Here is a 16330-nt window from a genome sequence, read left to right as displayed (position 1 = left end):
TCACCAAGTGAGGGGCAGGTACACCCTCTATGGTGGGCCTCCCACTCTCTTCAACCTCCAAGGAGAAAGCAGGGTCTCTGGGATGGTTTGTGGCAATATGCAGGGAGTAGCACATATATAATACTCCATCACGTCACTGATGTGATGTATCTGATGGCAGAAACTGATTCACCTGTCCCAGTTCATAGTACTGGGTGCTAAGTACTACGGAACCCCAAGCAAGCCTGCGCTGATCTGTCCTGGCCACAGAGAAGGGTAAGGTACCGACATGGAAGGAAGAAGAAGTACCTCTTATGGCGTGTGTCTGGGACAGCCCGATTGCTGGAGATCCGCTCGCTCTCCCGCTGGTTGAAGGCATACAGCTTGTAGGGATCATCGCCAACGCGCCACTTTTTGGCATTCAGATACCGCCGCTCATCAAACTGCTCCCACAGGTCATCCCAATCGGCATCAGAAGGCTGTGTGACATGAATGGGAAGTCTGCGTGAGAAGGCTCCCTGCACACCACTGGCTTCCATCCATCTGTCAGCAACCAGCCAGAGACTAGGCTTGTTCTGGCAACGCTGAGCTCAAACATGGGGCCAGGGGCAGAGTATTAGTGAAAACACCAGCAATAACAATCACATACAGAACAATGCCACTATTGCTCCTGCCATTTATTGAGCACGACATAACCAGGTACCGTCCTAGGACCGTGGCTCCCATGATCCCATAGAATCCCCACACAGTTGTTCAGATTTGGCAACTACACAGGTGGGAATTCAGTCTCACATAAGCACTGTGCCCAAGATCCACACTTAGGAAGTAGCAGGACCCGGACCAGCATTCTGGTACACTGACTCAAGAGACCATCTTCCCAGGATGGCGTTAGAACATCCTGTATATACAGTGGCGCAGATGAGGTGGACCACAGTGACTCTTCTCTGGGTCATCAATCTACAATGGTGTGTGACCTGCTAGACACCTTGGTCCTTTATTTCTCCAAGCCAGGAACCCATAGCCACTCTTAGGAAGCATCATATAGGAGGACACAGGACTTCGGAATATGGAAGGTGACTTATATTTTCATAATATTTTCATACTCAAACTCTCTGGGCAGAGAAGGGAAGAAAGGGACACAAAAACGTTAGTGGTCTGGCAAGTGACAGGCCTTCTGGATCCTTCCAACAAGAGAGAGGAGGGGATGCCACCCTATCAGAGTCCATGACACCTACTTTACCCTACCAACACCAAACTCATAGCAAACAGTTTCTCCAGCCAGCCAGCAGGTCTGAGCATCCTGGCCTAGACCCAGGCAAGCTGGATGTTCGCACTTGGCAGTGACTTCCTAAGAGATGTTACCGTGAGTAGTCTATACCCCCAAACCCCAGACCTTTCAATTCCATCTAAACCACAAATGCACCTCCAGGAAGAACTCCCTGATGCCCCCAAATGGGATGGCTGATGTCCTGGGGCTGGCATTGTTATCAAGCAGAAGCGGCTCATTCATATGACCCTAATAGCCCAGCAAGGATCTCACACTGAACAAATCTTAAGTGAGAAGAAACCAGTTACTCTGTCATATGATTCTAGCTGTTCCTGCACACAGACACTGAGTGGGAGGCACGGGGGGAGGCTTGGTGACAGGTAAGAGGGGCTATACCAGCGTGCATGCTCATCTCAGGCACTGTGAGATCTTATCTGGTAATTGATCTCTCTATTCCTCTTTGTTATCTCTGTTTGAAACAGCATTTCCCTCTAATAGCATAAAATGAAGCTCTGGAAACGGGCGATTTTATCCAATAATTGATTTTATTAGTGTCTTATGATATTGCTGCTCCGGAACATGCTAGGGGGAACTCGGGTGGGTGTGGAAAACCCATAACCTGTGCTGTGCAATGTCACAGCTTGACAGCTGTCACCTCTGGTGGGAACATCACCCCAGGGTAACCCTGACATCCCATCCTCATGGGAAGGGTCGTAGAACTGTTTTCCATTGGCTCACTGCCAACTTAATTCATTACTATTCTCTAAATAAGCTGTAACCCTCACAGTGCTCTGAGCTAACGGAGAGGAAGAGGTGACAATAGTACCTGTCCTAGAGAGGTCCTGCTCTGTATACTGGCACAGACACACACACACAGACACACACACACAGAAAGACAGACACACACAGAGATAGACACACACACACACAGAGATAGATAGACACACACAGATAGACACACACAGACACACACAGATAGACACACACAGACACACACACACAGAGATAGAAACACACACAGAGATAGAAACACACACAGAGAGAGATAGAAACAGAAAGAGACAGACAGACACACACACAGATAGACACACACACAGAGATAAACAGACACACACAGATAGACACACACACACAGACACACACACACAGAGACAGACAGACACACACAGATAGACACACACAGACACACACACACACACAGAGATAGAAACACACACAGAGAGAGATAGAAACAGAGAGACAGACAGACAGACACACACACAGATAGACACAAACACAGAGATAAACAGACACACACAGAGACAGACACATACACAGACACACACACAGAGATAGACAGACACACACAGACACACACACAGAGATAGACAGACACACACACAGAGATAGACAGACACACGCAGACACACACACAGAGATAGACAGACACACACACAGAGATAGACACACACACACAGATAGACACACACAGACAGACACACACAGAGAGATAGAAACACACAGAGAGAGATAGAAACACACACAGAGAGACAGAGAGACACATACACAGAGATAGACACACAGACATACACACACACAGACACACACAGAGAGATAGAAACATACACACATAGAGACACACACAGAGAGAGACAGAGAGAGACACACACACAGACACCTGTACCCCACTACAAGGTGAATATAACCACATAGCTTAGTGACAATGTGTTTTCACAGAGGAGTGAAGGAAACAGAGGCTAGCTCGTAGAATAAGGGTCAAAAGAGTTAGATCTTAAAGAACAGGTAGGGAATGCTTACTTAGCAAAGAAAACCAGACAAAAAGTGGCCCGTTCGTGAGTGCAGGGTAGAAGAACAGAACCAATAGTATGCATGTGTCTACAGGAATTTATAAAACCTGGTTGGTGGCATAGACCTCTGTGATCTATGAGGTTGGCTACACCTGTGTGGGGCCCTAGATTCAACACCTAACACTGAAAAAATAAGTCAAAGAAAAAAGTTTATAGACTATAAAAACTTGCTTGTGTACTTATGAGGTTGACAAGATCTGTTCTTGGTCATATCTCCAAAATGATATTTGACCAAATGCCTGGGCACCCTGTGGCCAGTTACATTGGTATAAAATGAAACATCCGGAGGATATACATAAAGGAAGACTCTGGAAAACAGCTGAATCTTAGAAAGTAGACCATAGGGAAAATGGTTCTGGCTAAACAAGTGGGATAAAGAAAAGGGAAGAAACCTTCCACAAAAAAGACTAGTTAGGGAATGACCTTGATAGATCCTGATGTCTGAACTGGGGTCTTGCAGCTCGACAAAGCAGATGGAGGACCAGGCACCCTTGGCAACAAGAGGCTGGGGACAAGGATACAACCCACCTCTTGGGCCATTTGCATCAAGCAGAGGTATGGAGCCATGAGGGCAGGAGGCCAGAAGTTTCTTGGCCTGGCTCTCTCCACCCACAGGGCAGCTAAGCATCCCTGGTATCTCTGGCAGGCACAGTCTTCGTGGAGAAGGTGCCATGAAGACTCAGCTGGAATTCTGGCCCCAGAATATGGGGACAGCAGCCAGCTGGCAGGATAAATCATACGAAAAGTCAGTAGGAGGCAGCCTTGGAGGGGACTGTTCCTCTCAGGGCGTTTAGACATCACATGGTGCTCATTCACAGCTTGCTGCACCAAGACCCCTCAAGGAGGATACCCTAAAATGGGAGCTGATCTTTCTCACAGGGACATCTGGACATGTTATATAATGGTGAAGGTATTTTCAAAATGGTAACGGTAACATTTTATGTTGCATATGTGCACATAGATTGTCACAGATTCCTCACAGGACTGATCTCCATCTGTACAGGGAGGGATCTACTTAAGGAAGTCAGTAGGTGGCTTACACAAGCTCATCACCTTGCAAGGGATGGGTGCACTGACTTAGTCCTACTACAAAAGCTCCCACCTCCACGGACAGAGACAACAGGAGGATAAAACATGTCCCAAGGGCCAAAATAAGTTCAGCAAGGACCTCACAGAGCCTATGGAAAAGCCTCTTCACTGGGACAATGACTTCCATAATGACTTACTTCACATTAAATGTGCACTGACACAGATACCCTATGAAATTTCATTCCTTGAGTGAGGCTGCCTACATGCCATTTATACTTTATTTTATTTCACCCTTCTTGCTTCAGTCTCACTATTCTCAAGGAGGACAGCTCCCCTTAGAAAAGGATAGTGCAGAGCCTGAGCTCTGTAAGAGAGGGCTCTCATCTCATCTAGGCTCTGTTGCCGGGTTATAAATGCTTCCAAAGGTCCCTGTCTCTGGCTTCTCGTCCTTGCTGGAAGCAGGGCAACTAGTACCTGGTGCTGCACATGTCTTCCGGGTGGCAACTGTATGCAAGGCCGTGGCCTCTGTCCCTTCCTCTGCCCTTGTGTAGCAGGTATGTCCTGTCCAACTTGTGTGATATGAGAAGCATATCTCAGATTTATCTCTACAGCATGCCACACTCTACAGCATTCATATACAGACATGTGTGGTCTACTTCACCATCCTCCAGTCCCAGGCACCTCCACTTTATCCCTGGGCAAGTTTGTGTTCTCTGGTGTAGCTTTTACCCAAGTCTTGCCTTAGATACTAGAAGATGTTTGCTTGCCCAAGTAATGGTATCAATGCCCAGTTTCCCATAGTTGCTACTTCTTTTAGATTTATCTTACATATGTAAATCTTTTGCCTGCATGCATATGTGTGTGTCACATGTATGACAAGTAAGGTCAGAAGAGGGCATCAGATCCCCTGGTTACAGAAGGTTTTGAGCCACCATGTGGGTATTGGGAATCAAGCCAGATCCTCTGCAAGAGCAGCCAGTGACTTACTCTCGCCACCCCCCAATTTGCTGATTCCTGAATGCATTCTTGTATTAGACAAGGCTCCCCTGAGAAATAGAACTGTTCTCTCCCTCTCTCTCCCTGTCTTTCTCCTTCTCCCTATGGGGGTGGGGATAAGGGACCAGGGAAACAGATTTATGTTAAGGAAAAAGCTCACTCACGACTTGCAACCTAAGGCCAATGGCAGTCTTTGCCAGCCGAATCCCTCCTTTCTGGGAGAGAAGGAGAGAGGCCAGTCTTCATCTCCTCAAGCCGTCAGCTGACTGGATGAAATCCAGCCACACTTTGGAGTAGATTCTGTTTTACTCAGAGCCCCACTGATTTCAATGTTACTGTCATTTAAAACCACCCTTGCAGAAACATCCAGGATAGTGTTTGACCACATACCCGGACCCTGTGGTTTTCACGGCCCCTCCTGTCACAGCCTCAGAGAGAAGGGCTGCATGAAGAATGCCTCAAGGCGTTGCAGATCTGTACAGATTTGAAATCCGATAGAAAATTACAACCCCGGTTTTCAAATGAGGAAAATGAGATATGGGGAGGGGCAACTGGTACGCTCAAGGTGGTAGAAGGGGTTTGTTCTCTAAGCCTGAACAAATCCCCATTTCTCAATAGACACTGCTTCTAAGCCAGCTGTAGGTGACTGGAGCTCCACCTGCTCACACCCAGGCTGTTTACAGGACCACAGCTCCTGACCAGTGTTCCTACCCTCAGCCCATTCACTGTGTGCTGCTCCAACACACAGCAGGTCAGATGCTTCCTGGGATCCCTTCCTGCCAACCAATAAGCTACCACCACCCCATGCATCTGATGGGTTCTCTACAAGGAAAATCTTTAACTCCCATGGAGGGTGAGGCTAGGGAACATGCAGGAGGTTGCTGTCAGTAGACCTAGGGTGGTGGAATACTGAACAAGGGGGAAATGTGAGGTTGCCCCGAAGTTAAAGATCTCTGAGAAGTTAATTAAACCTTGGCTCTCAGAAGATGGAAGACTAAAGTCCATTCTGATGTAATTAAGCCCAAGAAGGGGATGGAGGAGCAGAGATGGGCCTTGCACTGGACTCTCAGGAAATGTGGAGATGCATATCCTGACTGGGAGAGAGTGCCTGCCTTTCAGACCCTGGGACTCCAACAAAGATCAGCGAAAGAAGAAATTGAAAAACCAAGAAAAGAAAAAGAAAAATTGCCACATCACCACACACACACACACACACACACACACACACACAGAGAAAGAGAGAGAGAGAGAGAGAGAGAGAGAGAGAGAGAGAGAGAGAGAGAGAGAATTGCTACTTTAGACAAAAGCAGCAGAAAGTAGCAGCACAGTGAAATCCTCCAAGGATTCCAGATACTGGAGTCACCCCACAGAGGAGAACACTGTGCAGGCTCAAAAATAGATAAAATTGGGGAGAAAAAAAAGACAAATGAAATTAATGGCCAAATAGATCCCCAAAAGACCAACCAGAACTTTCGAGCACTGAAAAGTATCGCCTGTGAAAGTCAGGACCACACAGGACAATGAGCCATGCTGGTAGCTTTCAAAGCGCTTTCGCTTGAATTGTAATAAAATAATGATTTATTTCACTTTTGAAGCACGTGGGACAGTTATATAGTCTCCATTTTATAAACAAGAATACAGAGATTATAGGGTTCACACAGCTAAGACTCTCAGCACATATGTGTATGGGTGTGTGCATGTGGTGTATGTGTATATGTGTGTATGTGCAGTGTGTGTGTGGTATGTATGTGTATGTGTGTGGTATGTGGTATGTGTGTGTGGTGTGTGTGGTGTGTGCATGTGTGTATGTGCAGTGTGTGTGTGGTATGTGTGTGTATGTGTGTGATATGTGTGTTGTATGTGTGTGTATGTGGTGTGTGTATGTGGTGTGTGTGTATGTGTGTGTGTGGTGTGTGCATGTGTGTATGTGCAGTGTGTGTGTGGTATGTGTGTGTATGTGTGTGATATGTGTGTTGTATGTGTGTGTATGTGGTGTGTGTATGTGGTGTGTGTGTATGTGTGTGTGTGTGGTGTGTGCATGTGTGTATGTGCAGTGTGTGTGGTATGTGTGTGTGTGTAGTATGTGGTATGTGTGTGTTGTATGTGTATGTGTGTGGTGTGTGTGTGGTATGTGGTATGTGTGTGTGTGTTGTACGTATGTGTGTGGTGCGTGTGTGTGGTATGTGGTGTGTGTGTTGTATGTGTGTGTGGCGTGTGTGTGGTATGTGGTATGTGTGTGTGTTGTATGTGTGTGTGTGTGTGTGTGTGTTGCAGTGGGTTTGAATCTAGTGCCTGTGGTCCTCATCTATTACTTCCGTCAACACTGGTGTCTCTTCCATATCACTGGGTGTGTTATACAAACATTGGTCTTTTCCCCACCTGTCAGTCAGTCCTTCATAAAAATACGAAAGGATTTACTCATTCCCATGCTGTCATCCAGCCAGCAGGAAGTGACCTTGCTTTTGCAAGGACAGCCAGCAGAGGGAAGGGGCACAGCACGGTTCCCATGCCTTCCACGCCACTGGTGTGAATCCTAACACAGGGAAAGGTCCTGGGAGGAAACCACCATGGGGGACACACTCATGCCAGTGGACAAGCTCCAGTCAAGTAGAAGCCAGCCAGCCTGGCTCACCTGACAACGGGAGGAGCCGGATCATCCTCTCCCCTTAACCAAGGGACAGCACATCAATTACAGATTATTAGATCAGATCTTCATTTTCATATTTCCTCCATGTATTATCACCTCTTCTCCTCACTGGAATTCTGTCTTGGGAGTTATTTAATTGATGTGCAGAAATCTAAATTTAATTTATTATGATCTAACTCACTTTAGAAGCCAAATTACCCTGCACTGGAGAAGGATCAAGTCAATATCCCACTTGGCTTTCTATTTATCTTCCACAGGGTTTTCTCTCTCCTCTTTAGTATTCATTTTATCTCAGGTGCTAGCCATAAATTTAAATTTTCCTTAAAATTAGGCAATTGGTCCTTCAGTGCTAGAGTTTAATGGTTAATTTTAATTAAAGGAGCATCACCCCGTAAAGAGCTGATAGAGAGAGTGGACATATAATAGAGGAGAAAGGGCCATTTCTCAGACCAAATGAGGTAGCATATGATTCAACAGGGTGAGTTTACCCTCACCCCTACACCACCCGCTCCAGTTGCTTTAATCACCTCCTCTCCCACCATCACGAGACCAGCTACTTTCTGCACTACACAGGTGCTGTGAGTTTCAAACTTGTGTACTCGTCATGAGGGATAAGCTAACTGGGATGCTGAGTCTGGACCCCTCTCCATCACTGGCTTCTTCACTTGGTGGTGGGTCTTATTGAATCACTGGCAAGAGCAATCTCTTTCCTCTCTCCCCTGCCCATAGTTGCCCCCAATCTACGGGCTCAAAAAAAAAAAAATCTACAGGCTCTCTGCCCACATTTCAACTGCACACCACATGGGAATACAAGGTTGGGGGACGCTTCCAGCTTCCAGGACGTAGGAAACTTTCAGTAATTATCATAATTGCCCGAAAAATTCTAAATGTGAAATATAATATGATTAGCTGAATGGATAGAAGCCCAGGCTTTGTTTTTGGAATGGGATGTGTGTGTGGGAGGGGGAGACTCACACAGTGTGGACCCTACATGGAGTTTAATTTGCTTACTAATTAGCATGACTGCAGGGTGCCAGCAGTGTCAAGTCAATATGATGGCAAAAAGGAAAGGTCCCTGGCACATGCCACAGCATGCAACGGCAAATGCTGATGGATCCACTCCCTGTTCTTTAAGGGGGCGTAAATGCCACCACCAGAAGCTAAACCCAAAGATCCCTGATAGAACCAGACATTGCTAGATGGGTGTCACCTGACTACGGGATGCTTTCCAACTGGTGATAGATGTCAGACAGAGAGTTGACTCTGCGCCCGGTGTCCAGCATCCTCTGGGACTCCTCTTTCTGTATAGAGACTGATGCAGTAAGTTGTCTACTGAGACTTGGGAAAGACCCTGCATCAGGAGGGTTGATCTGTCCAGGTCAGGAGGTTGATACTGGAGACAAGGGTTGACTGGGGTAAGGAACCAGCACCCAGGAGAGAGGAAGAAGGGACTGGATGCGGGGTAAGAGCAGAGAGTGGCCTGGAAGAGTGGATGCAGAGACAAGCTGTTTGCTGGGAACATGGGTGAGCTCTTTCGGGTGTAAGGTCACATCAGAATGGAGATGGCTCCGAAAGGCTGATGTTGTGGTTTCCTTTCAGTGAAGATGTGAGAGAAGAGAAGGACAGATTCCCCCAGGATGACCTGGCAACAAAGCCAGAGGAGCCTTCCGGGCCCTGAGTCTCCTACTCAGAAGTCAATCAAGCCTTTTGAAAATTGCTTCTAGAACTATAAAAAAGAAAGCCAAGAATTCGAGTTCTCGGTGAGAAAAGAGCTCTCCCTTCAAACCCAGGCATCTCTCTCCTCCCTGGCTGGCTGCAGAGATCCAGCAGATATCCTCAGGCATTGTCAGAAAGCTCCTCAGCTGCTCTAAGAAATAGCTTGTGGGGCCAAGCAATTTTCCAGGGGCCCTGGTGAACCAGAGTCTCTGGTAGAGGTCACGAATGAACAGAACTAGGGTCACCGGGAGCAGAAATGTGAGCCAGGGGTGTGTGTGAGGGGGGGTCTTGCCACTACTGCACACCTGCCAAGTTACATGGCATTAAACCTTCATTTGGGTGAACTGAAACATGCACACGGGCTGACATCAATGGAATAAAAGAAAAGGGGTCAAGAAAGCCAAAAATAGTAGAAAGGTGCAGAGTAAGAGCTGTGCCCTCTCGGTCACTGTAACACATTTTTTTTCTGGTCAGGAATGCAGGCCGGGTGTTAATGCCAAGGGAGGACAAGATGGCAAATGGGAATGCACAGCCCATGAATGGAGCTTGGCTTCCCTTAGCACCTACACTCTAGGTCGAGGCTCTCCCGAACACGCTTCTCCTTCAGCTTCCCAGGTAACTACTTTCTCTCTCCATCCCAAGGGCAAAACTCATCTCCCCCCAACCCTGCTTTACAGGATCAAATCAGATCTCAGATGTGAGGTAAGATAGGAAAAGCCACTTGGTAATGCATATGAAACATAGTACTGTTGTCAACATGGCTGTGGTCACTGCCATTTCTCCTGGAACCTGAACGCTGATGGGGAGAAGGAAAATGCAATTCGCATTCAGTCGATTTATGTTTAGCTTCTTCTTTCTTCCCTGGGCCAGAAATGGGGTTTGCGACAGCATCCAAAAACGACTGGATGCTTCACCTCACTGCCCAGCTGTCGGGGAACAGCCATTTGCAATGGGAGTTCTTCCCTGGGCTCAACGCTCTACCCCAGACTTGGGTTTGAGCACAGTCCCATGCAAATGATAAGACAAGAGACTATTTAAAGAAACTAATATATGAGGTTATTATCAGCTCAGAAGGCTGAGGACTGAGCTTTGTGCTGATTCTTTTTATATACACAGTGGATTTTTAAAAAAAAATGGTGAGGCCGTGCTGGAAACCTGTGAGGAGAGACCAGTACAAGAGCAAAAGGCTGGGCATGCTTGGAACCCGAGTCTGCTGAAGGTCAAGGGACCCGGACTAGGAGCTATAAGCTTGCATTCTGGTCCCCTTTATTCCGGTGCACTTGCTAGCCTCATGGGGCCATGTTGGGGCCTCCTGAACTTTGCTCCAATGCATAGGCCTACAGCTGTGCTCACCAAGGTGGCTGAAAAGGTTTGCCATTCCCCAAGTTTCCTTCTATTGTAAGGCAAAGTGTGTGTGTGTGTGTGTGTGTGCAAAAAAAGGACTGGGTCACAAATTCTATCCTGGGTGGAATCACCCACAAGCCGGCAAATCCTTACATAGCATTTTCTTGAATGCTTGGTTCTACTTAAAAATGTCACTCCTTCAAATATCAGAATAAACCCAGGCAGGTACTTTATCTCATTATAATAAAGAGGCCCCTGTGTACTCTGGGGTGAAAATGACTTGGCAGAGGCCACATAGCAAGTAAGTCAGGGCACTGGGTCTAACCACAGGTATGTGTGTAGAGTCCACGCCCACTCTTGTCCGGGACCCATCAAGGCCAGTGTGACCCATTAAAAGAGGCATCCTTGGCCAGTACCTGGGTAGGAATAGAAGAGTAAAAAGAAGGCAGAGAGAGGAGACGCTGGGTAGAAGCCCAGCTTTGCCTTCAATTCAGCTAAGACTATGCTAGAGACACCTTCCCTCAGCACTGGGCAAAGACACCCCCCCGAAACACAGCTAGAAAGAGAATTTCAGAGTTAAATGTCCCCTGAGCCCTGTCACCCATTCCCCACAGGTGACATTAACAGAAAGCCTCCAGCTCTCAGCTAAGCAGAATTTGTCCCCGCTCTCTGTGCCTTCGCGGCAGAGGATAGATCTCCTGAGATACCGCGTGCAGCAAGGGCTTAGAGCCTAGTGCATTTTTCTCTCAGCTCCGTAAATAAGGTGACATCCAGATGCCCTCTGGCTCCCTCAAAACTAGGTCAGCCACTGCACGTGGAGGTGTGGGCTGCAGCGAATGACTTTGAAACGACTTCATCTCCTGGGACTCCAGGAGGGCCGCTGGCCGTCTTTTCATAGAAGGGGTTCTTTTTATGTCAAAAGTGGACCCACAGTTTCCAGACAGCACACTGCTGAGACTGGAGCAGGTGGGATGCCTGTCTCAGGCAAGGGCAAATTTAGTGCTGTGAATGATATCAAAAGTGATAGAGGCAGTATAAGCTGAAACACTGGGAGACATCCTCATAAGCCTGTCCCCAACACTGAGCATCTCCCCGGCACGCCAAACCTCTTCCACAGTGTCTCATAGGAACTGTCAAAGGAGGATTTATGACACACAGCTTACATAAACAACATTCTCAGAGGCATTTCCCTCACCTCGGGAAGCACCAATAGTTTCTCCCCAAATGGCATGCTTGTCACCATCCATCTTTGTCCGAAGCCCCTGTGGCACAGTCCCCTGTAGGATCATCTTTAGCTGTGGTAGGGATGCCATAGGCTAGAGGGACACTTAAATGGACTCCCCAGGATGTTTATTCAGTGGCTGTCTCTCTCTTTCCTGGAAGGAGACCCATCACCCAGTACAGTGCACTATGGAGTGCAGACTGGTTGTTTAGATGCTTTCGGAAGAGAGCAACGACTTCACCAGGGAAGATCTGATGCATGCTCCACTTTATAAAAAGAATTCACTATCACTACAAGATTTCTTTAAGCAATCCCTTTCCTTAGTCCATTAAAATTAGATTCCAGAGACAAAGAGTCTGCAGCCCCCAAACAGTATCTCCTCAGCTGTATGCAGGGAAATGAGATGCCCTCACCTCTCTGGCCACCTCTGTCCTCATCCCGGACTCACAGCAGCAGGAAGGCAGAGTTCTGTAAATCACCTCCACTCAACAGGACAGACCTGTTTTTCCTAATACTTTGTTCTCCCACAGGACTGACTAGGGTGTCTCAGCTGATATCTCTCCCTCTCAAGGGACAGAAGTTGAGCTCAATGAGATGCACCCAACCCTCAAATTTGCCAATACTGCTAGGCGAGGTTCTTTTCCTTCTCCCCAGGGCCAGTCTTTATCTTATCATTCCTCTCAGAACCTCAGGTCTGCTGGAATGTGGGCATCCTTCTTGAAACTGGTCTCTGTCCCTGAGCTACTCAATGGCTATGCTCCCCGACACCTACCCCCGGCCTGGCAATCCCCATCCAGCTCTGGCCAAGAGTCTCTCCCAGCACATTAAACATTAAGGCTTTCCAGGCAGAAGAGGAGTTTGAGTTTTCTCAGTGCCTCTGAAGTCAAGGTGGCAGTGAGCAGAGAAGGCGGGAAGGGCGTGGCGTGTACAGAAAGTAGGTCATTAGTGGTAAAGACTACAATTTTCAGTTGGTTGTTAATGCTCTGTTTATATGGATTTCTTCAAATGTGACATTTTAATGGCATCGTAATTGTGTGATTACAGTGCAGTCGACACCACGTGGAGAGAGAGGGCGACAGGGACTCCAGAGAGCTGCTGGGGAAGGCAGCTCCCTACATGGTTGGCTGGGGTACCCATTCAGTAATTCTCAGAGCAGGATGCTTGACAAGCTTGAAAATTGGTTCCCCAAGGGCCCTCTGCTAAACAAGAGCCGCTGGCTCCCAGGAAGTCTTTCTACGGCTTAGCTCGGGGACAATGCCAGTGCTCCAGGCTGCAGGCGCCATGGGATGTGCCAACAACAACTGCACTGGATGTTCCCCCATTCCCTCATTCACTGCCCATGCCTTTGTCTATTTTTTAAAAAGCTTTTAATATGCTTGGAAGGAAGGAAAGGGCCTGTGGATTCAAAAGTAAAAGAACAAGTGAAGAAAGGGTCATGTTAACGAAACGGAACTAACATTGACTGAACATCTACTGGGTGTCCAGCACTAAGCTGCGTTCATCCATCTTCCTTGGCCTCTGAGCAGCATTCACTCTCCAGGGGAAGCCCCTTTGTCAATGTTCCAGGCTTCTGGCTCCCAGAATCCAGCTCTTGGCTCCTCTTCCTTCTCTGACCTTTCATTCACCCTCTTTGCTGGTCCCTTCCATTCCTGGTTTCCATCATAACTGTGCCTCCTATAAGTGAATGATCCCAACAGACCAGATGTTTGTACTGAGCTCTGAGTATCAAGCAAATAGTCCTCAAGGGCCCACCCGAGGCATGTCATCCTGAACCTGAACAGGTTCCCGCTGTTAACCCTGGTCTGCACAGCACTGCACATCTGCTTCATCAAAGCTTTTCCAGGTGAGGATGCAGCACCGCCAGCCATGAAGCAACGCACGCCATGTGTCTACGCTTTATCCTGGACACATGCTTCTTCCTCTCTTCCCACTTCACCCTGGCCACTTGAGCAACCCACACCTGACACCTCATCACCAGATGGTGCTGAGCGTACCTCCAAGATACGGCTCCATCCTTCCATCTTACTCCCCTATCTCTGCAACCATCTGCAGCCACCAGTGCTATAACAGGGCCCAGCTTTCTTGAACCTTCCACTCTGGTGTCTTCAGTTCATTTTCCAAAGACGTCTTCTCAGAAATGACATCCAGGCCCATCACACCCATTCTGGCCCCAGCAGGGCACTCTCAGTGGCACCCAGCACACCTACAACGACATCCTCTCTCCCTTCTGTGGGCTCTGAGACTTGGCCTGCTGTAGGTCTGTGAATACTCCAGCCTCAGTCCCTCATCGTCTCCAGGTGCATCAGCCTTACTGCTGCTTGTGAAGCAAGACCAGCTCTCCCCTATCAGTCTTCTGCACCTGCTTAGCACTCTCTCTGGACCGGTCTCCCTCTGACTAACTCCTCATTAATCAGATTTGAAATGAAGCATCCTGTCCTTTAGGCAGCCCCTGTGGATCTTCGATGCTGAATCAAGCCCCTCCTATACTTTCCTAGAAACTTGCCTGCATGCTTCAGAGAGACGGCAATTACATTTGTCCATGTTTGCTTTTATGTTGTTGTTTTTGTTTTTTATGATTTTGATCAGAAGCATCTGGGGAGGGAAGGGTTTATTTCATTTTCAGGTTATAGTCCATCATCAAAGGAAGACACAGGAGGACGTCAGGGGAGGAGCTTGAAGCAAAAACCATGAAGGAATGCTCCTTACTATAGACATGCCCATAGGCCAATCCGATGGTGGCAATTCTTCAGTTGAGGTCCCTTCTTCGCAAATGTATCAAGCTGACAACCAAGATTAGCCATCCCAACAGTCCACACGGGAAACTTTGTCCAATGAAGGGTATCTTGTCTGCCTCCCTAATGATACTGTAGTCTTTTTGAGAGCAGCAATGTACCTGTCTCACTTACCATTGTTGTCATTAGCATCACCCTGGGATGCTGAAGGTTCTCCAATATCTCTTGCCTAAGTGACCCCCTCCATGGACAATTTCCCCTTAAAAGCCCTAGGATTTGGCTATCAGTCCTATGGTATCCACAAGCAATGAAGCTGGGGAAAGAGAACTGTAAGAGCCTAAGGGTAGCTAGTAAGAAAAGGGTAGAACCGAGACCAAGGCTATCTGCTGAGAAAGAACCTGCGATGGTCCTGTATCCAGGAAGAGAAGATCAGCAAGTAAAGGTCCAGCAGGGAGAAACTCAAGGAAGGGGCTGTCTTGGTCCTTGTCTCTAGATAGACCAAATCAAGACTGGAAAACACAATGGAGCTATGAGATGAATTAGGGAGGGAAGATAAATACCCAAGAGATCTTGTCTGATTTTCCCTCCACTTAAGGTCCCTGGCCACAGGCAAATGACAAAGTCTTTTCCCCATCTGAGGAAGCCTCAGCTGCCTGTTCCCCAACACTGCAGTATTGTTTCATAGCTCTAGCAGATTAATAAAAGGCAAGGACTGAGCACACAGTGAAAAAATAGTAGGAACTTCACTAGCTTGCTAAGTAAAGATGCACTGTGTATCTGTGGGGCAGAGGGGTGGGTTCAGTGACGAGGCAGTAAAGAGTCTCAGAAGGTACTCACATGGGGCGACCAATCTGACAGCTCAGAAATCAATGACACTCTCCTCTCTTCCTCCCAACTGCCCCTGAGCAGGGGCTAAGCCAATTCCCTAGCTCTGCGAGTCTCTGCCCATCCCAGGCTGAGCACATTAATGAGGCCTGCTGTGCACGGGATCCTGTAATTTGTCCTGACTCAGTTGTCAAAATAAAAAAAAAAAAAAAAACCCAAAACCCTGCTTTAAGGTGCTTTGCCTAGACATGCCATCTGGGCCCTTGAACATGCCTCTTGAAACCTACTAGGGAAAAGGGTTGGGGTGGGGACTGTTTCCTAGAAGCTAATGGTACTGAGGGTAGGCAAGCTAAAGAAGGGCGGGGGGTGTCTGCTTACTTGTCCATCCATCTTTACATCCCTAAATGCCTCAGCTTCCCGATCCAGACAAGATCTTCTCTTTGCAGAGCTGACCAGTGTAGGTATTTGTTATAAAATGACTTGTCTAAGGTACAGTTGACTTAATGCTGGAACTGCCTCTATTATTACTCAAAGTAAGCTGCTCTCTGTACCCCTTATGTCATAACACCTAATTTAATTGCCTGTTGATAGGGCTCTTATCCTTAAAGACACATGCCTTGGCAGAAGGGTTCTAAGATTCTTCTCTGAAACCCAGGCACTTGGTAGAGAGGCTCAGTAGCCTAGAGAAAAGTATCCACATCCTTGGGTCAGTTCTGCCTCCACACA

General features: G+C 47.6%; 1 protein-coding gene across 1 annotated transcript in view; it reads right to left on the bottom strand.

Annotated features, from left to right (window-relative positions):
* Positions 1–16330, bottom strand: part of Galnt14 (polypeptide N-acetylgalactosaminyltransferase 14) — a 219116-nt gene that overhangs the window by 83486 nt on the left and 119300 nt on the right. The window contains exon 2 of the mRNA XM_038319836.1: positions 289–458. Within this exon, the coding sequence (XP_038175764.1) occupies positions 289–458 (170 nt within the window). The remainder of the gene's footprint in view (positions 1–288; positions 459–16330) is intronic.

Source organism: Arvicola amphibius, chromosome 2, assembly GCF_903992535.2.
Source record: "Arvicola amphibius chromosome 2, mArvAmp1.2, whole genome shotgun sequence".
NCBI lineage: Eukaryota > Metazoa > Chordata > Mammalia > Rodentia > Cricetidae > Arvicola > Arvicola amphibius.
This window is presented reverse-complemented; position numbering and strand designations above follow the sequence as displayed.